This window comes from Penicillium pulvis (genome assembly GCF_028828015.1).
Source record: "Penicillium pulvis strain IBT 33274 chromosome Unknown scaffold_8_segment0_segment0, whole genome shotgun sequence".
NCBI lineage: Eukaryota > Fungi > Ascomycota > Eurotiomycetes > Eurotiales > Aspergillaceae > Penicillium > Penicillium pulvis.
The window spans coordinates 46,051-73,433 of record NW_026643080.1 but is presented as its reverse complement, the minus strand read 5'-3'; the positions used below and the strand labels follow the sequence as shown (position 1 = coordinate 73,433).

The following is a 27,383-nucleotide window of genomic DNA, read 5'->3' as shown; positions in this document are numbered from 1 at the left end:
CGAAAGTCACTTGAAAGAAGCTGACTCCCACGCATAAAAGTGTTGTTTCCATTTTGAGTGATAGTCTAGTTACCTCGCAAAGAGAACAAGATAAGTCTAGTAATCGTCAATACCTGAATTCATTGAAAAAATGAAAAGCTTGTCAGATCTATGTCAGAGAGAGACCTCAGGAGAGGTCTATGGTACAGGAGATGGATGAACATTAATGAAATGATACCAATCCGAACTACTTGGAATCTCACTCGCTATCCACAGGTCGCCTGATATGCATAAAATCGCCAGTCTGATAGATCAACGATGGTGTAATGCGCGCAATCTTCCATTTCCCATCGACTTTCACAAATTTATGTTCCATGTAGGTGCGTCCATCGCTAGTCTCAGTGATTGAGCCCGATGTATCTCGATGTTCATTGTCACGGCGACCGTGACTAGCCAGCTGTTGCCATTCCACGACGATCTCGCCTTCTCCTACATACTTAAAGTATGGCTGAGCGAGGAGGTGCTGTGTTGCCAGTGGCTTCAAGCCCAGGTGTTCGGCGGACAGCCATTTAGAGGCGAAGTCATGCGCAGTGTATTCTTCTCTTCCCCACCCAGACACAATCAATGTGTAGTCGACCGTGACTTTTGGAGCCAGCGCGGCAAGTAGTCGGGGAAAGCTCTATGTCGGGTAAAATTTAATGTCAACCAAAATTTTGTACATTGCTCGGAGGGGAATCAGACTTTCCGATCATAACCATCCGCCCAGATCCGAGCCGTCTGAACAATAGCAATGTAATCTTGAAATCGAAGATTGTCTGGTATGTAGATGTCGAAGAGGTCAGACATGGCAAGGGACTCGTTTAGAGATAATGAGATAATAAGATAGCGAGTACTGTCGACATCTCCTGGTGTTTAAATACCCCGCACGTCGCGAAGCTCTACCATGACGGAGAGGGAAGTGCCAAGTAGAGGATGTTCGGCATTTCCGACAGCTCATATATTGATATGCGGGGAAATCGGGGGAGAAGGGCGGTTGGTGTCGAGTGGCGCGGCAAGGTGAAAGCTGGCAATTGCCGACCATTCCCTGTTCTCTCTTATTCACTGGCTTCTTACTCCATGCTCCATACTCTCTCGCTCTTCTTCAACCTCCTTTCTGTGAATCAGCCCGAACAATGATGCAATCCTCTTTTTCTCTCAGAACAGATGTCTATCCGCCCATCGATCCCGGAATCCTCGTGGGGTCTTTGAAAGGCAAAAATGCTCTGATTACCGGTTCTGGGAGAGGAATTGGGCGTGAGATGGCGCTGGCATTGGCAAAGGCCGGTGCCAATGTGGCCATCACTGGACGGACAGCAAGCGAAGTCAATTCAACCAAGGAGGAGATCCTGCGACTGGGATCAGTCAAGGCCATTTCTGTCATGGCAGACGTGCTATCCCGCGATGATCAAAATAGGTTGATCCAGCGTGTGGAGGCTGAACTCGGAGCAATCGACATTTTCATAGCTAATGCCGGTTCGAACATCTTCCAGCCTTTTCACCTAACTGATCCTGAGAGTTGGTGGGATGTTATGGAGTTGAATGTTCGGGCGCCTGTAGAATTGACCAGGCTTGTTCTTCCATCTATGCGGGTACGCAACACAGGCACGATCATATATACGTCCTCCCGCGCGGCGACAGCGGATTTGCCATGGACAACAAGCTACAATTGTGCCAAGACTGCTATTACTCGGTTTGCTGGAACACTTCAAGCAGAGCTAGAGCAGGTCCAGCGGATTGAATCCGGTGTTCCCAACGGGATTTGCGTGTTCAGTATCCACCCCGGGGAGGTCGATACTAACCTCCATGTCACGGCCTTTCCCGAAAAGACAAAACGAGAGGCCCCTTATGTCATCGAACATATGGAGAAGATAGGATCAAAGAGGCCTCACTTCTCCGGGAATCTTCCAGCTTGGACATGCGTCTGGCTCTGCACGGGAAAGGGTTTAGCACTGAAAGGGAGATATGTTGACTGTACACGAGATGTGGAGGAACAGGTCGCTGCGGTCAACGTCAAGGATTGAGAATGTATATGAAGATATATTATATAGCGAAAATTCCTGCCAAATGCCTAGGTAGGCATCTTTTGATTTGTTCCAATATTTTCCAAGAATTTCACCAATACTTTAGGTATAGATGTCTGATTCACTTCCTGACACTTTGACATAGACGTATAATCAACTTTTTTCCAATCACATGGTTTCTATGGTCGCATATCCACAGCAAACGGGACTTGAAATATTGGAAATCGTATTGAGATAGATGTGACAGTATTGAATTGAACCATTGAATGCACGGAATATAGATCATGTCATTGACCTATATCAAAATCTGATGGATAATCCAAGGTTGCATTCTGTGACTACTTGTTGCACAATAATAACAAGACAAGCATATTTATGCCAATGGATACCCCACTTGGTGGGGTCGATTCTGGATCGACTGAAGATGAAAACTTCCGAGGGTTACTTGGCCATACCAAATTGACCCTGTCGAAGCTCGGAATCCTCCAGGGCCGATTCAATATGTCTGTTCATATTGTGTGCCACTGACTGTAGGGAGCAAGACACGATAGCATTGACAGCCACGACCACGGAGATCGCAATCCAGACATACTTCCAGGAATATGCCACAGCTATCGCTTGCGCCGCACGGATCCCGGGCATCCATTCCTTGCGTAGTCCAGTCACCATATCCAGTGCATCGGGGTTGGAGCTGAGTAGAGCAGCCACCACATCCGCAGTGAGGCTTGCTTCTCCTACTTTAGATAAGGCCTGTCCAACCTCGCGGCCGAGTGCGGAACCAATTTTGTTGTTGTAAATCGCGGTAAAGATCGTGATACCAACAGCTCCACCCAAGGCACGGCATGCGACACTAATGGTTCCTGCCGTGCCAAGGAGGAAGGAGGGGACCGAAAGTGCTAGTGCAGTTACTAGAAGGCGTGTCAGCTTGGTTATACTAGGTTTGTGAATCATATGAGAATCCCTACCCGGAATGACGGTTGTCACGGCGGTACCAATTCCGAACAGAGCGGAAAAGGCATAAGCCCAGCTTAATCGACTAGAAGTAATAATGGCCATGAGTCCTGTTGTATTCCATGTTAGAGCCCTGGACTGATTGCATTGCTCCGTGATATCAATTCTTACCAGTAAAAAGACTGCACCAGAGAAGAGCACAAACTAGCATGGTACGGTATGATTTGGTGCGAGCCATGATCCAACCGGCTGGCAGGCAACCAAACGCCGATGTTGCGAGGTAAGGTGTAAGAACCGTGGCAATTTCGATGGGGTCTGTGGTAAACATGTCTGCAACCTGTTGTGCAAAAAGAACGTTGACACCTAGGAGAAGCATTCCGTCGACTATGCAGACAAATAGGAGTAAGGGAAAATTACGAGATTGAAACAACCGGTGATCAAAGATACCCTGCGAGGTCGAGAAGCGTTCATAAAGGCCGAATGCCACCAAGCCGATACAGCCTGCAATTAAGGTTCCGATGATGCGACCAGATGACCAAGGATAAGTCGTACCACCCCATGTCAAAGCGATAATTAGGGAGGCAATTGAACCTGTGAACATAATGATTCCAAGGTAGTCCACCTGATACAGCAGGTCTCGAATACGGCTTTGCTGACGACGAAGACTGGGTGGGGGTGGATGGTAGAAACAGCTGACCAGCGCGGCCGACATACCGTACACGAAGGCATTCAGATAGTATGACCATCTCCATGTGTCATATTTCACAAATGCACCGGCCGCTAAAGTTCCGGTGATCACTGCGCAACTAGCTAAGGCTTGAGAAAAGCCTGTGGCCCATGGTCGAAGTTTGTTCGGTGTCACTTCTTGTGCGGCTGGAATACCCATTATCTGGGTAAGAGCGATATAGTCAGATGAATGGATCAAGACACATAAACAAGAGGGAAAGAGAGAGCGTGAAAAAACTTACACAACCGGCATTCGCCATGCCGGTAAGAATGTTGCCAACGATCACAACAGGCGTGCGTTGCGCTGACCCTGAAACTATTGAGCCTACCACTCCGAGCACACTCGCCATGACGATGAACCATTTTTTGCCAAATCTGTCACTAAGAGAGCCCTGCATGTGTGTAAGACTCTTCCTCCAAAGTAAGTGAATGAGCTTACCAAGACCGGTCCAAAAGCTAAGGTGACCAGAAGGTTCGCATTTGCGATCCATGAAGCAAGGGCAGAATCCCCCAAACTTTCTACCTGGAAACGGATGATCGTATTGGTCTAGTGAGTAATGAGTTTCCGAGTGTAGTTCTCAAAATAGGAAGTGCCTGGGGGTTGCGGGTATGACCTTGGATAACATACTGTATTAGAAATGGCAGCGCAAGTATTAGAAACACTTAACGCGAGGATTGCCAAGAGCGTCCGCCATGTAACATTGTAAACTGTTGGCTCTTCCTCTAGAGCATCATCAAGGACGACTTCATGGTGTGACTCGCTCGCCTGGTCGGTTTTCATATTGCAATATGGCAACGCTTAAAGAGGGCACTATTCACAACAGAACAGGTCCAGCTGGCCCTTTTATTCTCAACACAGAGGCTGCTATGTGATCAACATCCAAGGGTTCCCCGGATTTCGCAACTCGGCGAATCCACAAAATTGTGGATAACCCGAGCTTTTTAGATCGGGATCCGCAGACCAATCAACGCAGACTGGATTATCCGAGCGTGAAGGTCAGCGCGGGGAATAGTAATTCGTATTAATAGCCGAGGGCGCTCTGGCTCAGTGTATTGTCAATGTAATTGCCGGAGTTGAGCGTTCGGAACCTATCTGATTTGCGTTGACCTCACCTCAATGACACGGACCCATCGAGTTCGGAGGCCTGACCATCCGTTCAGATATAGAACATGGAACATCCGAAGGGAAATTGTTAATTTGACAAAGTTTGATACCTGGAGCCCCCCGCTAATGGCGTTGAACTTGGCAAATCCATTGGCCTGGATAACCCGATTCGGTTGTGATATCATAAAGCTATCTGAGCTTGGCGCACGGAAGGAGCAGGATTTGGACAAGCGGGTTGGCCTCTCTGCTACGTGCTAGACGCCATCCTGATTCCTGCAGGTGCTCTCCACTTTCCAACGCGACCCAGTTCTGCATCTTTTCTGACACTTGGCGACCTCAATGATCCATCATCCGGATCAACCAAACTCCGCGCATCCAAGCATACTTCAATTGAACCTGGCCTAATGTTTTACTGCGAACTCCAAACCCATCGTGCACAATTGGGCCCTTGGTCACGTTTCTGTTGAAACAATGAAGTTGAATCAAATGGCCGAATTGGGCAGATATTATTATGATGGCTATATTACAGGGCGTCATTTGGGTCGCATTGAGCATTAAGAGCGGCGTCAGCAGGTGTATGTCAACCGTTGGCCACCGTTTCAGAGTTCCATGCAGGTTGGACACCACATCCAAAACTTTTGGTCTATCGACCTGATAACTGGCTGTTCCACTGACTTGGGGGTGTAGTTGAATGGCTAACACTAGACTCCCCATCCCAGCTCAATGGCTCACTCTGTACGACAGTTTCCGAAACAACAGTGATATTCTTCGAGGAAGAATCACGCTCAATGAGAACGTTCTCGTCACTGCCCCATGCAGACGTTTGCATATGTGATGGCCCTGCGGCATTCATCTTACCCTTTTTAATTTTCCCTTCATCGACATTTGTCAGGGTTTGCAAACCTCGACTGGAAAGTGGATATGACTGTCCTGAAGGTTTGGCAGCGGAACTGAACAACTGGGAAAGACCGATCCTGCTGAAACCCTTACGAATAAGGGGCTGAACAATGGGCAGATTCGAGACAACAATAGAGACAAATGTCTCGCGACAGGCCCATTTAGAGCCCGTCGACGCACCATCGGCCCCTGACTAGATTGGTACGTCAGTCAGAATGCACATACAATCGTTTGTTCATAAGGAGTAAGTCCGTTCTGGCAGAAAACTGTGGAACTCACGCTGATAATGGAAACAGCTCGGATGATAGCCGCCGCAATGACGAATGCTGCTCCAGAAAAGAGGGCCATGAGGGGAATCTTTCGCTTTAGGTTGATCTTTACAGCCCAAAGAAGAGGAAGTGGAATCGACAAAAGATATATATCCGTGACAATGTCAAGAATCACGACGACCATAACATAAACCGGTGAATTTGTTGGCTGACAGAACTCTATGCAAAGCTCGTTAGAAAGGAGAACTGCACGTTATACAAAATCGCCACACTCACTGCCCGGATTAGGATAAATTTGCCAAAATGCATGAAAGGGTTGGCATGATAGCAAAAGTGACAACTGCGTTGCGAGGTATGTCACGCCCAAAATGACATATGCCAGTCTGACCCTGGCTGGGAGATTTTGAAGACCAGTTCTGTAATACCTTTAGCATTTCTGTTCATGAAACTCGTTTCATGAAGAGTTGTTCAACATACGTCAATCGAGAATAGAAGATTGCCAGACTGCACTTGACCAACCAGAGACTTGCCACAAAAAGCGACCATCCAGTAACCTGAATCTTTGATCCAGCAACACGATTTAACCACTCAGTAGAATTATACTGAAGCGTTGCTCGTTGTTCAGTCGTCATGTAGCTATTTGTCAAGCCCTCATAGTTAGCGACAACGAGGTAAGCTGCCACCGTCTCCGCGGCGAAGAAAAACTGTCCCAATCAGCATGTCAGACAGAACTGGTCGGGGTGAATAGGGATAACTAACGCCCGCTAATGGCATAAAATAATCATCAAGCTGGAAGTTGGCCGGTCCTACCAGTGTCCATCGTACAAATATGCGAACAAGGATTATGGCCAAAGCCAAGGATAGTAAGACCCAAGCCTCAACATTGCTCGCCATTGCTACAAGTCTCGAGTAGCGCACGAGGTAGATGGCCAGGTAGTATGTGATGAAGACAGGGGCTGCAAGCTTGAAAGGAGTTAAGAATATTGAATTTCATCTTCACTTCTCACGGAATCATTCAGCCACAATCCATTGTGCCCGGTTTATTAAACGACGATCGGCGTCTTAGTACATAGACTTTACCATTTTAATCGCAGCGTCGAGGATCATAACCGAACTGGTAGAATTCGTAAGCTCGGTGATAGGGTGGCGGCCCGACGGCTGAAGCCTTCCCGAGCACGTTGCTCCACTTAACTCCACGCTTGACAGGGGCAGTGGATTCTGGTGGCGGTCTCGCCAAGAACCGGCCATCTTAGCCTCGTCTAAATGCAGTAACTGGTTGCAGATTACGGAGTCGTTGCACGCTTGACCGACACTCTTAACCTCAGGGGCGTTTCAGGGGTTACCCCGCTGCAGTGTTCAACGTTGAACGTGTTTCCGTCGGTCCGGTGGAAGAAAAAGCATATATTCTCGTGCATATCCTCCGCAAAGGAACACTGCAAGTTGAATCTCCTTCAGTTTTTTCTCTTCGTGCCTTTCGTAACGGGGGGTCTTTGGTCGCAATGTCTCCCTTTGAGTTCGTGATCGTTGGCAGTAAGTGCCCTTTGAAGAGTTGACCCAATTCGCAATGACAGGAGATCTTCCAATGATCGACGCCATCCGAAGAGTCACCTGACTGATGATTACACAGGTGGCCCAGCTGGCAGCGCCCTCGCTGCTCGACTGGCCAAATCGCCTGCTCAACCCCGTGTCCTTCTCCTGGAGGCAGGCGAGAGCAAAGAGGATCGTAATCTCCGCGTAGACGGGCAGCGCTTCACCACATTTCAGGACCAGTCTATGAACTGGGGCTATAAGACTTCCCCGCAAAAAGATTGCAATGATCGTGAGATTGACTACAGTCGCGGTCGGTGCATGGGCGGATCCAGTGCCATCAACTTCGGCGTTTACAGTGTCGGCGCACGTGACGACTACCAAGAGTGGGCGCGTATCGTTGGCGATGAGGATTTTGCGTGGGAAAATATCCAGAGGAGGTTCAAGGAGCTGGAAACTTTTCATGGAAAGATTCCGGAAGGGTTGAGTAACAAGTATGCGGATCCAAAGTCGGAGAATCATGGGAGTGAAGGCCCGTTGCACGTAGGCTTTGCCCGCGAGTGGGAGAGAGATTTCACGGAACTCTTGGATGTTTTTGAGGAAGCTGGATTTCCCCTCAACCCAGATCACAACTCGGGAAATCCAATTGGAATGTCAGTGTTGATCAATTCGGCGTCAAACGGACTGCGCTCCACGGCGGAGGATCTTGTGATTGGGTATGAGAAAGACAACTTGACCATCATTACTGGGGCACCGGTGCAACGTGTTCTCCTGGAAGGAAAGAAGGCCGTGGGTGTTGAATCAAATGGCAAGAAATGTGAGGCCCTTAAACCGCCGTTGAGGTTACTACGACGAGATCTGTGAAGACCGTATACTGACAGATCGGTGCCCACAGACTACGCCACCAGGGAAGTTATCTTGTCCGCCGGCTCGCTGAATGACCCTCGCATTCTGATGCATTCCGGCATTGGCCCCGCCGCTCAACTAAAGGCCCATAACATTGATGTTGTCCTGGACGTTCCTGCCATCGGCCAGGGGCTTCGTGATCATTGCTTTGTGCCCATGGTGAACACTCGTACCGACAGCAGCACGGATCGAAAATCTTTCTATGGTTCGCAGGCAGCTATGGATGCGGCGCAAAAGCAATGGCAAGAGAACGGGACAGGGCCATGGGCAAAATTTGCCTGTGAGCTGGGTATTGGATGGTTCAAGCTCACCGAGCAGCTTACCTCCTGGCCAGAATTCCACGCCCTCTCGAAAGGCGAACAGGCTTATCTTCTCCAGGAAACTGTCCCACACTACGAAATTATCACACATTTCCCCATCCATTGGTTTATTCCGGATTTTCCTTCCGAGGCGCTAAATTACTCTTGTTTACTTGTCTTCTTGTTCAACGCGCAGACTCGTGGAGAAGTTACACTGCAGTCAACAGATCCCGATGCTCCGCTCCGGTTCAACCCTAAGTTCCTTGCGCATCCATTCGATCGTCGGCTCGCGGTAGAGGCCCTTCGGGACTCCTTCCGGATCGCTAAGCATGAGTCATACACGAAGGATAATTTGGCCGAGCTGGCGATGCCCAAGAGCGAATCAGACGAGGACCTTCTGGAGTATTGGCGCCAGAACATTTCTTCCAGTTGGCATATGACGGGGACTGTGAAAATGGGCAAGAAGGGTGACTTGGATGCCGTCGTTGACCCTGAGTTCAAGGTGATAGGCATTGAAAATCTAAGGGTCGCTGATATGGCCGTTGTACCAGTGTTAGTCAATGCCCATGTTCAGGCTGCGGCATACATCACTGGTGTAACTTGCGCAGAGAAATTGGTTAAGGAGTACAACCTTGCTTAAAGACTAGTGTTAGACATAGTGCAAAAACCAATTGCACCTCTAGAATCATCCATATATTTGTCGGTTGTAGCCAATTTGCGGCTCATTAGGTAGAAAGAATCCTTAGCTGATACGATCAGTGGCGAACTATTGGTCTTTCTATACCTTTATCATTCCTTAATCACGGCTTCTTTCAAACCGTGATATACGACGGCTCGGCTGTCAGATTCTTTTGTCGAGTCACTAAATCTCCTTGTCTATTATAAATGATAAGTATTGGGTAATATCACAAGTCTTCTTTCGGTGAATAAAGAGTAGCGGAGTAGAATGAAGGGAAGCTGGCGATGGCCAGGATATCGTCCAAAGGAAACCGCTTGTCATGTCTAGGTTTGATCACGTATGCTATGGAGAACTAATCTGGGAGTGACGGGTTATTGGGGTGGAAGGAAGAGAGAGCGAAATTGTGTGTGCGCTGCGATTGATCTCTACGAGGCCCAGCCACCGGGGCTTTCGGTTGTCCAAGGCAGTTTTAAATAAGGCTTCAAGGGGCATTTAAAAGTTGAGATTCTTCTTACGCAATTGCTTCAGGTGAAGTGGTTCCCCTCGTACCACCGTGGCTTCTGACGGCCAAAAGTCTACACGCTTAATCAGCGGTCTTTGGCCCGACCTTTGAGGCAGCAAGCAATGCAAGAATTACTGAGAAACAAACCAAATCAAGCTTCTCAAGCGAAGGATCCTGGACGGTCATGATAGGGCAGCAGCTTTAATTTTCTTTTGAAGAAGAAGAAGAAGAAGAAGAAGAAGAAGAGGAGGAGGAGGAGGAGGAGTGCTGATCTACCTAAAGAGGGAGATTCATTTGACTGAGAGCAACGATCATGTACAAAATGGCCAATGGCCGCCTCAAGCCTGGTATCCGGCCTGACTATGGCCTTAATCTGAAAAGCATCCTAGCCGCCTTGATCAAAGGCTATGATACCGCATGCTGCACATTGATTTGGTTCACTGAAGTGAAATACGGGCGTCTGATGTCCGATCTTAAACAACCTTCCACCTTCAACATCATCAGGCTGAGCGACTTATAGACCCAAGAACTCATCAATCAGATCGGATGGCACGTCGAAGTAGTCGAACATGACAATTCCAACCCTCTTACCCTTCTGCTCCTTCAAAAAAGGGACAAGGCGCTGGTTAACGCCTCCTTGAGGAGTCAAAGTGCCGTTTCCAACAGCCATGATCTTTGGCCACACCGGAGGTACGTTATCAGTGTTTTCGCTGGATGCCCAAGTCCAAAAAAGACTGTCCGGGTGCTCAATGGTAGCCTTGACAATGTGCCTAGAGGTAGCATTGTACTTCCACTGGATGTTTTCGGTCGCGGTAGATCCCGCATGGGGTGTGGGCTCGTAATAGTCTTCAATATAGGCGGTCAGATTTTTCTCCTCATTGTAAATGAGAACAATATTTGGATCATTGTCAGTCCACAGGCTTGGCGAGAAGTGAAGGCCTGGCATCGCGGCCGTGTAGGAGTCCGCCAATTGGTCAAGGTCAAAGCGACGCATCAAGGTGATCTTTCCGCGCGCTTCGCCTAGCGTTCCAAGTTCGTTCTTCTTCTGAACGAAATACTTCTGCGCGACCGGGGAGGTCAGCGTGTTGAAGAGCTTGAGCTGGAGCAACGCGTCGTTGGACGCGTATTTGGCTGTCGAGCCCTCGTACTGGAGAGATAGGAATAGGGTCTCGGACGGATGGTCATCAAGCCACTTATAGAAACCAAAGAGTACATCATCCAGGGTTGCGATCTCGGAAAGCAGAGCTTCCGAGTGGTAGAAGATTATTGTCGTGTTAGTGGGATCAAACGCGTAACGCAAGTCAAATGCGCGGATACCCCTATTAAGCATGTCAATCCAAGACAGTTCTTGACAACGGAAGGTCTCCGGCACCGGAACTGCCACCTGGTTGAGGTCGGTGATGCCTAAAAGAGAGGTTCGAGTGGCCTGGCTATAGTTCCATGTCGCGCTGTCGTGGGTGCCAGGGATGTTCATGTGGATCAGTTGAGTGTCATCCTTGTAATTTTTCATCCACTCCGCTTTGCTTCCAGTTTCTTTCACATAGTCGCCAAAGATAGGGGTTGCGTCAGCGAGCACCTTCTCCAGAGCAAAATATTCCAAAGAAGATGAAAAAACTGGTGAAGCCCACGTGGCCACCATGGCCAGGGACAGCAGAGAGGCGAGCATGGCTTGACAATAGTTGGGATAAAGAGAATCGGGGCAAAAATAAAACTCAGTTGGTCATATAGGAGTTATAAATGAAGCTCCCCAGCCAGCATTACGAAACCCGTGAAGAAACGTGCTAGAGGGAGGAATGTTGTACAGTTCACCACCGACAGCCGACATGCCACGTCCCCACTATCATTTTGGTCAACATCCTGACTTTGACGCCACATTGCTTTTCGGCTAATTTAGCGCTGAACGTGCCTCAGGGTGGCCCCATTCCTCTGCACCAGCGAGTCCCTGACAGATTCCATCCCCCACGTGTGGTGAAGCCGATGTGCCGACTGGTCGCATAGAAAGTGGGGATCCCGGGCTTTAGCCGACCTCCAATTCCCGACCTCTTTATATTCAACGTCACGCGCAGCTATGTTTCAATTAGCAGGCTTGTGGTATCTTTTCTCTTTCTCATATCCGGACATCATGCGTGGTGCTCGTACTGCCGTCGTTCTTGGGGCTATCGGCCCCGCCCTTGCTCTGAGCCCCTTGGACACTTTTTACCCGCCGACTCTTAATGATACCTCCTACATTTCGAATACTTCCATTGGCACTTATGGCGGGATATACAAGGCTGCTACCAATGGTCCCACCGAGGGCACTCCCTATGGTACCTATGACTACTGCTCGATGCCCCACCCTCGTACCAATGAGTATGAGCTTCCCGAGCTGATCGCCAAAGGCTCCGTCAAGGGAAAGCTTATTTACCTTGAGTACCTGCAGCGTCACCAGCGTCGCTCCCCGTACAATATTCTACCTGGCGGCGAGGTAAGTTGATCCGATCCAAATGATTAAACCAACTAACTAAGTTGAATATTTGGCAGAACCAAGCTTACGAGTGCGATAATGTCCGCCCGTACCTTTATGCCGGACCCAGCTCCAATAGTGGCATCCAGCCTATTCCCATGTACGCTCAAACGTACGAGGATTCTACCAACCCCTTCACCCCTGGTGTAAATGGAACTTGTCAGTACCCGCAGATTACTATTGGCGGGGTCCAAGACGGCTTCCAGCATGGCAAAGATCTTTGGGCTGTCTACGGTAAGAAGCTTGGCCTTATCCCTGATGCGCCTAACAGCCGTGTCTGGTTTCGATCTAGCGACTCTGCTCTTACCCAGGGCTCCGCCGGTGCTGTTCTACGAGGCGTCTGGCCTAAATACGATGGTGCTCTTCCTTTGCACCAGATGGTATCCTCAGTTGACACTGTTAACGAGGGGTACTCTTGTGGTGCCATCGACACTACACTTGCTGAACTTGAGGCAACCAGCGAATGGAAAGCGCACTTGACCGTTACCGCTGATCTACGCTCTAAGCTTGGCTCTATGCTCGGCGCTACCTCCAGCTCGTGGCAGGACACCTTTGACCACTTCTCGGATAACTTCCAGGCTCGCCTCTGCAATGGCTATGATCTGCCTTGCAGCACCTCTAACTCCTCTGCCTGTGTCACTATGGAAATGGCCGAGGAGGTCTTCCGTGCTGGTGACTGGGAGTGGAACTACTACTGGCGCACCAACGCGTACGTTAAGAAGTACATCCAGGTCGTTGAGGGTCTTTTCATCTCCGAGATCGTTACTCGTTTACAGACCGTTTTGGATGGTAACTCCAGCTTTGATTACTCTCATACATTCATTCACGACGGTGATATTGGTCCTATTTTGGGTGCTCTGGGAATCAACGTTCTCCGCTGGCCCGCCATGGCTTCTAATATTGCTTTCGAGATTTGGTAAGCTGCTCTTGACGGGAAACATTTCTTTGGTCATTTAAGTAATCTTTTTTCAGGGAAACTGAGGGTAAGAAGGATCTCTACGCTCGTGTCCTGTATAGCGGACAGCCCATTCAGACTATCCACGGAAGCCTCGAGTGGCTGTCTCTCTCCAGCCTCATCGACATCCTGACCCCCTATGTGCCTGAAGACATCACTAGCCTTTGCGGCTAAGCTAAGGCACAGCTATGGCCTCCAAGCAGGGAATGTCTCTATGGAACATGTGACAATTGATCTAGATCAAGACCAGTGCTGAAGCCAAGTTGGCATTACTGTGTTTCTATATCATCATATGTAGGTTACAGTATTATCAATTTACCAGTACACTAGAACCAGAATGTTTTTAGGTAAAGCTGACAAGCTCAGTCGCTGTACACCAGGACTAGGACTAGAGTTGGTTAGTCTTATGGAACTTATGGAGGTCTTGGCCCTACCCATTAGGCCCATTCACAGATAGGCCTACTTATAGTCTGCTCAACCATACAAACCCCTATCAGATAGGAAATTAGTGATTATATAATAGAAAAGAAAATAATAATCTGAAATAAGGAGGAATAGACGGAAACCTGACTCATCGATAAGTGGCAACTAGAGTTCTCCAATCTCTAATAATATTACTTCTTTTTTGAGCCTATATTTTAGTTTCATCGAGTTTTACTCAAAGATAAACAATATAAGAAAGAATAACTGATTATACTATTTCGTAAGCCTTTGAATTCAACATAAAATAAAACTTTCGTAATATCTGTAGTAGCCAGAAAGGGCTATCAAGAAATAATTCAACATCACGAATGACCGCAATCAGCCCTAAAGCTTTTCACATAAGAAGGAAGCGCTTTTTCCCAAAAGGTCCCGCTTTTTGAGGTATTCCATCTCTTTTCGACAAATATCCTCGCTAAACAGCGGAGCGACATCTCGGGCATGGCTTATAATCACAGTAAAGATTTGGCCTTTAGCACAAGCGGCATACTTTGGGAATGCTTTGGTGTTCTATCAAGAATTTACGTTCTTTGTCATTTGACCACACTGGCTTTCAACCGACTTCATCGCTTCATCTGTGATCCGGAGAAACATCTTTCTGCGGTTTGGTTGAAGACCCACATTGCGGCTATTTTATCAATCGCCGGCTTCAAAATTTCGTCGCTGAGTAGACTGGTGTATTCGCCCACCACAACTGGTTGGCAACCCTGGCTGCAGAGGCTTCTGTAGTAGTGATCATAGGCAGCGTCTAGCTTGGGACCAATTTCACCGGGAATTTTCTGGCAGGTAGGTCCGATAATATCGGCAGCGCAGGTTGTAATCAAGGGGGTAGCTAAAACAACGAGGGTCTTCGATACCTTGAGTCTCATCTGGCTTTTAAAATTGGTATGATGGGGGTACGATTTCCAGTCCGAAGAAGTAAAGTTTGACTTTATGAGTGTGTGATTCTAAATGAATACCATCTATTTGGTTTCTAGCTCGCTATATATGTGAGATACTGTGACAGTTTCATTCATGATATTCAACCATTTTTGTTTTCTGGATTATTTTGATGCTCATTTAGCAATTAAAACACTCCCGGATGGTGACAGTATTGCCAAGACAATCGCCAAGAACTCCGTAATTTATAAATGGCTTGGCCTCCCGGGCTCGTATCGCGAACCGGTCATCTAGTTCGTACATTGCCATGGAGTGGTAAGATCGTTCATGGGACATGCGACCGTGGAAATATATATTTTTATTTGCAATATGGCATCTTTTCCGACCTAGGCCCAGTCAATTACAACGCTTGTTGAAATCATTTACAGATATCGCAGTTGAGTTGCCGGAGAACGGGGACAACTCAACAGGTGTCTTTTCAAACCTCAAAGTGAGCTCAAGTCATAGAGGAGATGAAGCCAGATGAAGGCGATTGCCCGGAGGAGCTTCTTTCGAACCAGATAGCGCATTAGAAGCTAATTAATATTCGAAAATCGAGAGACTCAGGTGAGAACCTAAGCACCCAGCCACATAAAAAACACACGGGAAGATAGATAAAATGATTTCAGTCTCAGAACACGAAGGTCTGTTTAGCAGCAGCTCGGAATATTCAAGCTTAAATTCTTGGAACAAAGTGCTACGCCTTGCACCAAAAAAGGGTTCCAGGCCGTGGAAAGGTTCGATTCATTTCGTGCTGCGGGCTTTATTTTGGAAAGCTGCAAAAGTGTCACGCGACATTTTGCGACCAGTGGACAGATGCAAGAGCCCGTAAAACTCAAATCTTCACCTTAATCTGGAAATCATTCCATACCAAGAGTGCTATCTCACTCACATATAGCCTTGACTTCTAGCATTAGAGGAGTGAAACATCTTTTTCGTATCACACGAGACTGAGGGGCTGTTATCTTTCGTACTCACTGAGGATAGTCGCGGATGTCGATGGTGGAAACGAGAAAATCTAGGCTCGCCGTTTGCGGGCATCGCTTGGCATGCCTTGGCACGGCTTGGCACGGCTTGCGCTAATTTAGCCCTATAGTAGCAAGAGTTGAAATGAGGCTATGAATACCTACTCCTCGAAGTGTTCCCTCGTATGCACGGCTGTTCAGAAGCTTTCTCAGAAATATTGGATAGTGAGCACGCGCGAAACTTTTTATTTTTATTTTTAAATTAATTGATTTGAGCAAACAAAAATACAACTTAATAGTACCTCTCGAGAACGAGAAGATAGAAGGTACTTCGGCAACACAAGTATGAGAGGGTAAATCTCTATGAAACAGCTGAGGATTTCAAGACGCCTTTGGAGCGTCTAGACACCTCGTTGTCCTGCAAGGGCAAGTTTCCGCAAGTGTATACCCAGATGATATGAGTTATAGTGCAATAGATTGGGCAAATGCGGAATACAGTCCAATGTACCTAGCCAAAAGTAGGCGATGGGCACTGCTGATGCTCCCAATTGCCATCTTTCAGTTTTTATTAGATAGGGTTTGGCGTAATGTAGATGGGGAGAACATACGACAGTTGCTCGGTTTGTCGAAGTCATGAACCCATCCCTTCTTGGTCTTGTACCAGTTCCTTTGATACCAATCAGCTTGTTCCAAATGTGAAGATTTAAATTGAAAATTTGGACCTACTTGTACCGGCAAATTGCATTCCACTGGCCACCTGTATTTTCACGACTACCAAACTTGTCGCTCGAGTCGCATGGGTACTTCCAGTACCAGTATGGATGTTGGATCCTACAGGCATTAGACTTATCCCCAACTTTACCTCCTCCGCCGCGATCTCTCTCCTCAAGGATATCGGAGTCTTCGAAATTCGCGGTCGGGGAAGCGACCACGATCTCGGTTGCTAGAGGAAGCAGGATCGTCAAAAGGTAAAGAGGAGACTTCATTCTCACAACCAAGTGATGGTTTTTGGATTTGATTTGTTGTTCTGCAGCAGAGTTTTGTAGAAGATGTTTCGGACTTGATCGATTCGAATATGTATTCAAAGGATTGTTGGGCATTTAAATAGACAATGGCGGCATGTTAATTAACTCTTCTAAGCATCGGATTCTTCACAAAGAATTCTAGATTTGGTCAGAGCGTCATAAATGGCCTCTGATGACAACAGATCCCTCAATAATGACATGGATGGCGCTGGATAGCTCTATCCAAGTGTTAATTGTCGAGTCGCCCTTCACCCAGATAGAAAAAGCTGTTCTTTGTTCCCGAATCTAGAGCGACATCCATCTGTCAAAAATACGAACACGAAGCCGCTTTTTCCTTGTTCTCTGAAAAGCTAGACTGTAAATGTTTAGGCCTATGGCTGGCATGTATTTGAGACAATTGCCCCAAACTCTCTGCATGCGAGCTCAGCTCATCAACTATGCGTCTGGTCGCTGATCCATGTTAAAAAAAGAATCGAGCCTCTGATGTGAAGCTTGAAGTTTGAAACCAAATAAACGCCGAAGCTCCTTTTTTGGCTTGGCCAATGGAATATGCGGAACAAACCTGGATCAGCTACAAGGTTTCAATTATCTCAGTGACTATGAACCGGTTTGATTCGACATGTTGGCCCATGAGACTAGTCTAGACTTGAATTCTTTACGCTCTGGGGTATTTGAACAGTATGGGTCGAAAGGTCCTTAATGCCTAGAAATACTGGATCCTCTGACAATTTGGGCTGAACCCGAGAGTTCATTCGGTCCGGGAAAGTAAGAGCTACTCAGTTCACGGGCTCTGCAGCCGCTGTATTCGCCTCGAATTTCGACCTATTATATGCATAGCATAATGAAATGAAACGCTCCACCTATAAGCCTCTGGATCCAGATTGGTCACTCAGGTCAGAAATGTATCTTTGAGAATTTTAGCTTCACTTGAAGCTAGAACTTAGAATTTTGAAGCCGAAAATAACGGTACAATACCCAGTATGTTTCATGGAACAAAAACAAACCACAATATACCTAAGCGGGACCCGTGGACTAGTCTTGACGTAGGTTTGGAGGCGATAGATACGTTGATCAGGGGAATGATTTGCGGCTCGGGTAGAGCCAGATAACCAGTATCACATTGAAACAGTGGATTCCAGATTTTGGAGATTTTGGCTCGCTATTCTTGTCTCGATAGCACTTACCGGTGAAAACATGGTACGATTCGGTGTGGCGGTGAAGCCACGAACCTGTCTAATTAGAGCCAGAAATGCCTCTTGCTCTTGAAACAATTTGCCTCTGACGTTGCAAATTGCCACCCTTTGTTTGTCCTGTCGTGACATCGTGTGGATACTTTAAGTCCAATTTGAATTACACTTTTTGTGGACATTTTTGGACGTGGGGATATTGTGGGGTAGATCTTGGGAACAGTTCGTTCCAAGGAACGAGCTTTTGGTGTCTCGGTCATGTGCGCTCAGCTCGGCCTCGAGAGTGGGGACCGCTTGGTTCTGGAACGCCGGAGAGTTTCGGCTATCTTCATCTTACGACATCATTTTCTTAGAATCAGCAGTTTGAGTATCCGACAATTTCCTTGCGATCATTACTGAGACGAATTCATTACGTCGCCTCGGGTCATGGGGTTGCTGTGACGTCAAATAAAAATGAGCAATTGAATATAAATTAAGGATTGAATCCATAGCAGGTGCAGCACCACTTCTGGACATTTTGAAGTAATTCAGCAGGCAAAGAAAGTGGCCACGAGGATACAATGGAACGCAAAATAGGCGCTTTTTGCCACACGGCTACTATCGTTTCTTTGGTTTCATTTTTCGCTGCCCATTGTGCTGCACAAGCTGCAACATGGATATCTTTCCAATCTGTTAGTGTCTTCTGAAGCTTTAATTGTTGCTGAACTTTCTTTAACTCTTCACAAACCGCAGCAAACTGATTTGCATGTGCCATTGATTGATGTAAGCGTCAAAAATGAGCAGGATATGTTCCCAGGGTTTATCTTCTGGGCGCCCTATCTAACGGACCTCCCTGGGCCGTTAATTCATGACATGAATGGAGTGAGATGACATTTCCCCTAGAGGCATGTGGGATATTCACTGACGGGGGCCAGGAGCTCGTATGGAGTGGTTCAAATGGTTCGACTACCGATCTATTTCATGACCTTCATATCTGTTCATATGCCAACACCGATCACCTCTGTTACTTCAAGGGAACGCAGATTGGAGGATATGCTCGAGGCACTAATTTATTCTTGAATGGCTCCTATCAGCCTGCAGCAACTGTGCAGAGTGGGAACAATTTGGAGATAAGTGACATGCATGAACTCAATGTTGTGGATGAAGAAAGTGTCCTTATTACAGTTTACCAGCCAAGAGCATATGATTTGACATCATACGGAATCCCGGCTGGTGATGGATGGGTTATGGACGGTGTTTTCCAAGAAATCGACATCACCAGTGGAGAGGTGCTATTTCAATGGGCATCATTGGACCATGTACCTCTATCAGAGACTTACGTTCCTCTTCGGCTCAATCCAATTGTGGGTGACGGGTTGAGCAATTCCACTCCTTGGGACTATTTTCATATCAATTCAGTGGATAAGTCCGATGCGGGGGATTACTTGATCTCCTCCAGACATACCAGCACCATCTACAAGATTTCGGGCCATGACGGATCTTTGACCTGGCAACTAGGTGGTAAAAAGTCTTCCTTCGCATTGGTGGACTACAACTTTTCGTCGCAACATGATGCGCGCTTCCTTGAAATGAACGAAACTCACACCATCTTATCATTCTTTGATAATGGAAGTGACGACTATCGGAACACTTCATCTACATCAGCCGGGATGATCGTATCTATTGACCATCGAAAAAATACGTCAAATGCCCTGGGGCGCTTTGAGGCTCCGGGTGAGGGCTTACTCTCAACTAGCCAGGGCAACATGCAGGTTCTTCCTAATGGAAACATATTCATCGGTTGGGGGAGCAATGCCTATGTTTCTGAGCATACCCCAAATGGGGCAGTCGTCTATTTCGCAGGTCTGAAAGACAAGAATGCGATGAACTACCGTGCATTCAAGTGGAACTGGAAGTCCACTCCATTCACACCTCCAAGCCTCTTTGCTCAAGCGTCCTCACCGAACGGTCAGGTCACGTTTTGGGCAAGTTGGAATGGAGCCACTGATTATAACAGCTGGAAGTTCTATGGAAGGAAATCTGAATCTGATCCAATGGAACTTGTGGCCTCTGTTCCACGGCAAGGTTTCCAGACCACTTTCACCAGTCCTCAATTCTATTCTTATGCACTCGCAGAGGCAATATCAGGGGATGGTTCCAGCTTAAGGAATACTACAATTGCTACTGTGGTACTATCTTGAGCTCCAAAAAAGGATTTCCTAATGCAATCATTTTGTGTCAGATTGATCAAATAAATCAGATCGCCTCTAGTATAAACTAAATAAGCTATTTATCTCAAATGCAACTGATTTAAGATGTAAGCATGCCTCACATTGCAAATCCAAGATCTTCATTAATTTGAAGTCTCTCTCTAGTCACCATAAGTCACAGAGTAGATACTGAAGCCTTGAAAAGGTGCGGAAGTAGTAGTAGCTACAAGGGCGTCCTCTCTAATAGCAATATATTCAGACCCTGGCTTGTACCTCATTGTATACCCGGCTCCATTCCCGAGGAAGGTAATTGCAACTTCAGCGGCTTGTACGTTGAACGGAATTAACGAATTGTCGACCCCAAGATAGCGCTTTCACTCCCCTCGTCATCGTTATAGAAAATGATCCACCGTCGGTAGATCGAATAATGAGCCGGAGTACTACCAGGGAGGGAAACAGTAGAAGAGCTCCCATCATTGGTAAGAGCGTATCCACCCTTCTCGAATGTCAGATACCGACATTCAGTCAGGTAACCGATAACTTCCTTATATTTATTTCCCAATTAGACGGCGGAAGCTTCGGTTTGGTTGCCGTAAGAGACAACGCTGCACTTGGCATGTAGACTCGCAGGTGGCCGTACCGGTGTAGCTCCCACTAGAGTCGGTGACAGGGTTATCCATACTTAGAATGTCCGAGATTGTGAAGTTGGGCTGGTAATCAATATTAGCGATGACTGATCTTATAATTGTCAAGGGGATCCGGTACGTTAGAAAATTCAAACGCGTTAACAAGATTTGACATATGTTCCCGATGCCAAGGCTCCATGTCGTCTGTCGTGACATTGTCATAGCCTAGTGCTTCCAGCCAAGCCTCCAAGAAAAGAATCTGAGAGTTATGATCAGATCGATCAGTGAAGCCACGGCCTCCACGAGTCCAGGGAGAGACTATATAGAATGGCACACGGAATCCCTTTGGCGCAATAAGAAATCAAAATGTATCAGATCTCACATAAGTCAGCTCGATACATACCTGGACCAGTGTAAGTATACCCAAAGAGATCATATGCATCCTCGATCCATTTTCCGGTAGTACCATTGTCAGATTGGAAAGGTGTAACATGATCGCTCAATCCACCAGTTTCTATGATGATTAGAGTCTGAAGACTTTAACAGATCCCACAACAGGTCTAATGGCTAAAATTTCAGCGTCGTAGCTGATAAATAAGGCCGTAGTAATCGTATTTGAGCCATTCACAACAGCTTCCACAATCTGCTTCTGCAGCCACGCACCCTCACTAGGCATATAAGGTGGATGCTCTGAAATCTCGGTGGAGCCGACAATGAAAGATATCATGGGAAGGGTCCTGTTGCTTGCTGGCTTATAGAAGGCATCTAGTCCTAGATATGAGAGGGCAAGAGCTGCCATCTCTGATGTTGACGATGCTTCCTGGAACTCTTAAACCATGCCAGAGGATTATCGTCGAAGTTTTCTGTATCTCGGTATAATCGCCAAGTAACTCCAGCGTCCTGATCGGCGTTTAGCTGGCCTGGACCGAAGAGCCAGACGAATTCCGAGGATGATAATTACTCCTTCTATGGTATCAATGTTCTTAAATTTGAGAAACATCAAGGATGACAGGTAAGCGATAGAAGAGGAAAATGATATGTCGTATATTGTGAGGCTGATAATGGTAAACAATTGAATGATAAATTATACAATGAAGTAGAAGAAGGAAAGTATAGAGGACTACCGACGGATAACTTTTCCGTTGGTCAATACCAACTCCACATCACTGTTGGAGTCACCGTGCTGAGATCTATCTCCATAGTTCACGGTGTAGGTGACAGACTTATTAATCTTGCTGTCCTGGCGTGCATATCCGTCTGTGTTGAAATATTCCGGCCCAGAGGCATATGTTCGCCGAGAGGAGCCACCCATGAATGCAGGGAACCAGCGGCCAAGAAGGGCCCTGGATGCAGGCAGGCAAGCACACAAAACGGAGATCTGGCATTCGATGACGGACCAGTAGATTAGTGGATAGAGACCTTTGGTCTGATTGTAGCCCCAGCGATTATTCCAGAAGACGACGACTCGGATAATGGCAATGATGGTAAGGCTTGAAGTTTCGGTCAGTATTTGGTAGACTTATGGAGGGGAAGGAACGCAGCGACTGAATGCATACACTGAACCGACGACAAACATCAACGCCACGGTGAGCTTCTTCCGCAGAGGCATCTGCAGCTTGCTCACTTCATAGACAGGCATCAAGATAAGCACCTGTAAGGATGGTTAGTCGAATATCTTGGTAGGGCTCTTGTAGATTGTACATACGGAGTCGACGAAGATATTCACAAGGCAGTTCACGAGGATTGAGTCGATGAAATTTATGCACTTCCCACTTTCCTCTCCCGTCCACCCGTCCCATGTTAAGTGAGTAGGAAGACAACGGAAAGAATCAACACATGCCCAGGTGATTCCAATCGCGGCGTTAGTGGCGATCAGAGCGTATGAAAGATTGCGAAATTTGGGTGTCTGAAAAATGCGCAATAAGAACAGGATAACGCTGATCTTTGCCAGCGAAATTTGTATCTTATACATCACGGCGAGTCCTTGGAACATCTATTTCCGTTAACAGAAGAAATTAGGTTCGGGTGATAGAGATGGCACCTTGTAAATAAGAGTTATGTCACTTTGCGGTGTGATATCCCAGATGTTGGCGCCAAAGCCAAAACGAATCACTGTCCTATTAGCTTTGGATGAGAGCAAGTCCTTGAGAATTACTCACTTTGCATGCCGAGGAAATAGATTGCGGTGCCCATGACCTGACGCATGTTAATACCGCGACACGGAAGATAGGTTAAAGCAGGGGCGCTTACATATGCAATGATAATAGCATAATCGTCCAATCCCCATCCTCCTCCAAGCCCATTGCTCTTGGCAAAAATTCTGGCAGCAAAGAAAACCGTCGCAAGAATGAAAGGGATCAACGTCGAGGGGTTGACTACCTGAGGCCTCTGGAGCGGAGTAATGTCACATGTTTTTTGATAGAGCCTTTTTGTAGCTGAAACAGTTAGCCCAAACTAGGTGAGTGCCGATCAAACATGAAACTCACTAAAGAATTCTTTCACTGTGCAGTTGGTTTCAACCGCGTCAAGTAAGGTAGTAACGCGTGCGTCGGTAGCACAGAAGCAAGTCGTATTCGTGCTCAGTGAGCACGTAGAGAATAGATTCTCATCGCAACTTATCTACGGAAAGTCAGCAGTGTCCTAAGCTTCTTCTTTGAAATCCGCACGCACGGCACAGGATGGAAAAGCAGTTAAATCTGCAGCGTGCAACCCCATCACCAGCAGGGCTAGGACACTAAGCAAGCATAGACGAAATCTCATGATGGCGAACGATAGATTTGAAATGGCCGTCAGAGATCCTTGAAATGGATAACATGTCGCATGGGGATCGCTTGGTTTTCAATCTAAGGCAGGATAAATATTCTAGATGGGTAGAGTGGAGCCTCATGTCGCGCCAAAAGGCCCAAAACACGTGGAACTGAGGGTTAAGGTTATCTATTTCACACGATGGCGTTTCTCTGAAAAACCAGAACCAGTGCATTGGAGCCTGCTTTTTGGGTCGCCTGAGACCTGTCCTGATTACGCGAGGCAAGAGCTCCCGGTGTGATCTGCTGGATCGGGTTAATCATCCGTATTCTGTCTAGATCGGGGCCAGCGGGGGCGCTGTTTGTATCCACTCCGACCATTTGTGTCTCGCACCATCTGCCTCGGATGTTCTGCATGACAAGATTTCTTGATTTCAATTAATGGAACGATCGAAGACTTCCACTATTGAACGCTAATTTTTCCTTCAGATTCACTGAGTAACCGAACTCCAATGCATCGAATACATGCTTTCAGGGAGATCGCTTCAACTCCCACCTGCCGTTTTGGGCTACCCCGGTCGCGTGGTCTAATAATTGAATGTAAGGACCCCCCTTTCATTTGAAGCTGGCATTGATAGGGCTAGTAACACCCCACTTTGAGCATGAGGGTCTGAGGGTGCTATGTTGCCCCGTTTTTTGTTATTTGTTTTTCCAAGAAGCAATGGCCATGCAGATGGACCTATTGTTTCATAGAATATCGCAATGTTCTGTACATTCCACAATTGTTGACCTATAATGGATCTTATCCTGTCCCTTCTACCGAGGACTTGTTGAATCTTGATTGTGGATAAGATCCGATCTCTAACCGTCGATAAAGTTCCGGAAAACTCCGTTGCAATCAAACCTGGGTACCTGGGTCGCCAAGACCGCCGTGAATTCTCAAATTCATGGAACCAATCTGACTTGTGGATATGAGTGTGAAATTTTCAGAATATCTAACCCATAAATGAGGACAAGAGAAAAACAAGTAACCTCCCGGGCGCACCCCGAGATCCGTCCTACCTGTTTGAAAAGTTGAATTCATGGGCATGGTGATTTCGCCTTGAGCTCATTGCCTGCCTTGGGCAGCATGACCTGAATGTCCTCATTGCAATCTTTGTAGTAAAGTCGGTTCCCTGGAGAGGGTTCCATCTGCGTAGACGTCACTCGATATCATCAAGATACCCGAGCGCGATATCATTAAATGGAATATTTCGCCTATTGTCTTGAATTTAACAAATGTATCGAAACGAACCCCACTTTAACATTAGAAAACCTTTCTACCTTCTACAATTGGATTGTTCCGTTCACCCTGGCGCCCTTGGCTCCCGTGCGCTTAGAACGAAGAAGGCAAGTCAGAACGAACTGGACACGCTATATTGACGAACTTCTATAAAAGCACGACGAAATATGCAGCGTTTTAACTGAACTGTGTCAAGCCATCTTGAAAAGCTTGTTTTCGCGAGCAAGAAATGCTGACTAGATGATCAAAATTTCTAAGCTGTATTTAGGGTGTGAAAAACAACAACATTTCACAAGGCATAGTGAATGTGTTCATTATGCATTCTATACCTAAATTTGCCCATGTGTCTTATCAATAAATAGGAAGGTGAATGGTAATTGATTAGAGCACAGACCCACTACTCTTGCAAATCGCCATTCAATATTCTTAGAAGCGTGTTTGGTCTTCGGTCAAGACCAAAAAGAGGTTCTGGATCTTTTGCAGGTGTCAACGAAGCCAGTTTCTAATAGGTCCGTTGAAGCTTAGTTCGGTGGATGCTGTAAAAGTATGAACTCGATTTTTGGGAAACGCTATTTATCAAGGTCGGATATTTACTTTCACTGCGACTCTTTCATTGAAATTAACGCCTTCATGTATCTTGGCGAAGATTTTAAGTGAAATCTAGACCTGTAGCGGGGTCAAAAACTGCACCCGATAGCCAACAATTCCAAATAGAAGTTCCAGTATCGCTCAATGACTGACAGCAATTATCCGCCATGTCAAATGCACAATACCGTTCGTGTTCTTCCAAGTAAGTAGAGTATAGCCTTATTATTCGGACAGGTTTCAGCCATTCTTCCGTTGCAATGGTGCGACCTAGAGCTGGATCTACAGGATTGACTTGTCCATCAAACATAGCTAGCTATGAACCTCGTGGGGTTAGAAGTATCTCAAAAACTTTTATCGTTTAGCTTTTTGTTGAAGAAAAGCCATGTTGTAGTGTCAAGCTAGTCTAATTTATGATCTCCAGCTCACTTTAATTTTTCAAGTTTGATTCTTGATACTGCTGAGCATGCCTCGACCAAATTCCATTTAGAAAATCATCCCTATCTTTTTATTATGGCAGCTGTCAAATCGCACAGTTCACAAAAGGCCATCATACTTGAAAAAGACAACCTTCTTCCCCTTCACACGCCACTTTCATCACTCATACCTCGGCTGGATATGGATTACCAGTAGTGCCCTCAAAGTTGAGTCTGGTTGCACCATTCATCACTTTCGGCCCAGACCATACACCGGAAATTGGACAGAGTCCCATGGTTACCAGATATCATAAGGCAAGATTAGGCAGCCCGTCTTTGAGCGCGCAATTTTATCGGGATCGACGCGTATACTGTCTCATACTTAAGCTGACGTGGAAAGCAACATATATGATTTTTCCGAGCTAAAGAATGCGGCCGAATTCCAGAGCCCGCATCGATTGTAATTATGATCTGGTTCGCCATGAACTGAAACTCTGTATTGGAGATGTTATGGAAAGATTTGTTTAAGACCCAATATTACTGACCCTTGACTCTATATGCCCCACACCAAAAGCCACTCTCTGAGTTAACCTCTAGTAAAGTCATCGAGCGGTCACTCGGATCAGTCGTGGTATTCAAAATTGCCCTGGCTAATAGAATTATGCTAGCTTGAATAGCCATGGGCTCTTAGCGGTCTCGAAAAGCTCTTTATGCGCAATGGAAATTTAAAGTATACCAGGCTTGAATAAGGCGGTAATCTTAAAAGGTAAATAAACGTGTTCCCGCCATTGAATAGGCCACGGAAGATCTCACTATTTCGCGTTGCTAGCTGGTCCGAGTGAGGATGGCTTATGGAAGCTTTTATACATACGCTGATGCTCGTCCCTTTGGGTCTCAACCTTAGCATTCATAGTGTCTAAATGGCCTTAAGCCACACTCCGGTCTACAGAGTAGACTCTTGTTGGGCTGCGCTAGGTAGTGCGCTAAGCTTAGCTATACCTGACGTCTGATTTACGCGACTAAAAATTAGAAAAATATTTCTCTTTCTATGATTTCCGCCTTCCAACGTCTTCCAAGGTTGTACAAATCGAGTAATGAAGTGCTAGTTGAACTGTAAGATCTAAAGAGTAATTTACAATTAAACGCGAAAAACTAAACATATATACAGTAATGACTGTCCTTTTATGCCCAGGTCTTCCTATTGGGGTGATAGAGGCCGTACCCTATTATCAGGATAAGATTTATATCATGCTCTTGACTATCATTTCCTTAATTCTAGTTCTAAAATCCATGGAGGAGCCCTGCCAAGATCTATACTAGCCAAGACTTTCGAACAGCATGACTAGCGGGCTGACGATGCAGAGCCAGAATTGACATTCTTTGTCTCTCAATGTTTCAAGCCCTAGAGGTTTTCAGCTAAGTCCTTCAACACAAACGAATAAGGCATAGCAGTCCCCAGGTGCCAAGGTGGCGCGCCAGCCAGCCCGAGGATCTCGGTAATACATTCAAAAGAGCAAAATATTCCCCCGTATTCTATTGTTTTCACCATGTATCATTTCACCATATTGATCGAAATCACGGTACAAAGCGCAGACCAGGACTACATTA

At 46.6% G+C, this 27,383-nt stretch overlaps 11 protein-coding genes across 11 annotated transcripts; 4 read left to right on the top strand and 7 right to left on the bottom strand.

Moving 5' to 3' along the window:
• Window positions 1–238: 238 nt before the first annotated feature.
• Window positions 239–825, bottom strand: N7503_009405 (scytalone dehydratase; the record flags this gene model as incomplete). Its single annotated transcript, XM_057068951.1, has 2 exons — window positions 239–658; window positions 721–825. 2 exons carry the CDS (start codon window positions 823–825, stop codon window positions 239–241), a joined length of 525 nt encoding a protein of 174 aa, XP_056915562.1.
• A 326-nt stretch (window positions 826–1,151) lies between these two features.
• On the top strand, window positions 1,152–2,039 carry N7503_009404 (SDR family NAD(P)-dependent oxidoreductase; the record flags this gene model as incomplete). The annotated part of the gene is made up of 1 exon (XM_057068950.1): window positions 1,152–2,039. The coding sequence occupies one exon, from the start codon at window positions 1,152–1,154 to the stop codon at window positions 2,037–2,039; it is 888 nt and encodes a 295-aa protein (XP_056915561.1).
• A 441-nt stretch (window positions 2,040–2,480) lies between these two features.
• Window positions 2,481–4,497, bottom strand: N7503_009403 (uncharacterized protein; the record flags this gene model as incomplete). The annotated part of the gene is made up of 5 exons (XM_057068949.1): window positions 2,481–3,100; window positions 3,162–3,879; window positions 3,959–4,108; window positions 4,156–4,239; window positions 4,345–4,497. The coding sequence occupies 5 exons, from the start codon at window positions 4,495–4,497 to the stop codon at window positions 2,481–2,483; spliced, it is 1,725 nt and encodes a 574-aa protein (XP_056915560.1).
• A 967-nt stretch (window positions 4,498–5,464) lies between these two features.
• Window positions 5,465–6,881, bottom strand: N7503_009402 (uncharacterized protein; the record flags this gene model as incomplete). Its single annotated transcript, XM_057068948.1, has 5 exons — window positions 5,465–5,911; window positions 5,944–6,206; window positions 6,264–6,403; window positions 6,465–6,691; window positions 6,747–6,881. 5 exons carry the CDS (start codon window positions 6,879–6,881, stop codon window positions 5,465–5,467), a joined length of 1,212 nt encoding a protein of 403 aa, XP_056915559.1.
• Window positions 6,882–7,486: 605 nt separating this feature from the next.
• On the top strand, window positions 7,487–9,359 carry N7503_009401 (GMC family oxidoreductase; the record flags this gene model as incomplete). Its single annotated transcript, XM_057068947.1, has 3 exons — window positions 7,487–7,517; window positions 7,615–8,331; window positions 8,410–9,359. The coding sequence occupies 3 exons, from the start codon at window positions 7,487–7,489 to the stop codon at window positions 9,357–9,359; spliced, it is 1,698 nt and encodes a 565-aa protein (XP_056915558.1).
• A 1,055-nt stretch (window positions 9,360–10,414) lies between these two features.
• Window positions 10,415–11,566, bottom strand: N7503_009400 (phosphatidylinositol-specific phospholipase C; the record flags this gene model as incomplete). The annotated part of the gene is made up of 1 exon (XM_057068946.1): window positions 10,415–11,566. One exon carries the CDS (start codon window positions 11,564–11,566, stop codon window positions 10,415–10,417), a length of 1,152 nt encoding a protein of 383 aa, XP_056915557.1.
• Window positions 11,567–12,022: 456 nt separating this feature from the next.
• On the top strand, window positions 12,023–13,532 carry N7503_009399 (histidine phosphatase family protein; the record flags this gene model as incomplete). The annotated part of the gene is made up of 3 exons (XM_057068945.1): window positions 12,023–12,364; window positions 12,421–13,319; window positions 13,376–13,532. 3 exons carry the CDS (start codon window positions 12,023–12,025, stop codon window positions 13,530–13,532), a joined length of 1,398 nt encoding a protein of 465 aa, XP_056915556.1.
• Window positions 13,533–16,443: 2,911 nt separating this feature from the next.
• On the bottom strand, window positions 16,444–16,707 carry N7503_009398 (uncharacterized protein; the record flags this gene model as incomplete). The annotated part of the gene is made up of 1 exon (XM_057068944.1): window positions 16,444–16,707. The coding sequence occupies one exon, from the start codon at window positions 16,705–16,707 to the stop codon at window positions 16,444–16,446; it is 264 nt and encodes an 87-aa protein (XP_056915555.1).
• A 1,802-nt stretch (window positions 16,708–18,509) lies between these two features.
• Window positions 18,510–20,113, top strand: N7503_009397 (arylsulfotransferase family protein; the record flags this gene model as incomplete). The annotated part of the gene is made up of 2 exons (XM_057068943.1): window positions 18,510–18,794; window positions 18,848–20,113. Coding segments are annotated over 2 exons (1,551 nt in total), but the record flags the coding sequence as incomplete, so codon positions are not given.
• A 170-nt stretch (window positions 20,114–20,283) lies between these two features.
• Window positions 20,284–21,547, bottom strand: N7503_009396 (phosphoesterase family-domain-containing protein; the record flags this gene model as incomplete). The annotated part of the gene is made up of 6 exons (XM_057068942.1): window positions 20,284–20,447; window positions 20,471–20,662; window positions 20,691–20,832; window positions 20,888–21,066; window positions 21,152–21,278; window positions 21,302–21,547. 6 exons carry the CDS (start codon window positions 21,545–21,547, stop codon window positions 20,284–20,286), a joined length of 1,050 nt encoding a protein of 349 aa, XP_056915553.1.
• Window positions 21,548–21,868: 321 nt separating this feature from the next.
• On the bottom strand, window positions 21,869–23,508 carry N7503_009395 (CFEM domain-containing protein; the record flags this gene model as incomplete). Its single annotated transcript, XM_057068941.1, has 8 exons — window positions 21,869–22,238; window positions 22,305–22,399; window positions 22,454–22,741; window positions 22,790–22,860; window positions 22,908–22,944; window positions 22,999–23,183; window positions 23,235–23,367; window positions 23,419–23,508. The coding sequence occupies 8 exons, from the start codon at window positions 23,506–23,508 to the stop codon at window positions 21,869–21,871; spliced, it is 1,269 nt and encodes a 422-aa protein (XP_056915552.1).
• Window positions 23,509–27,383: the final 3,875 nt, after the last annotated feature.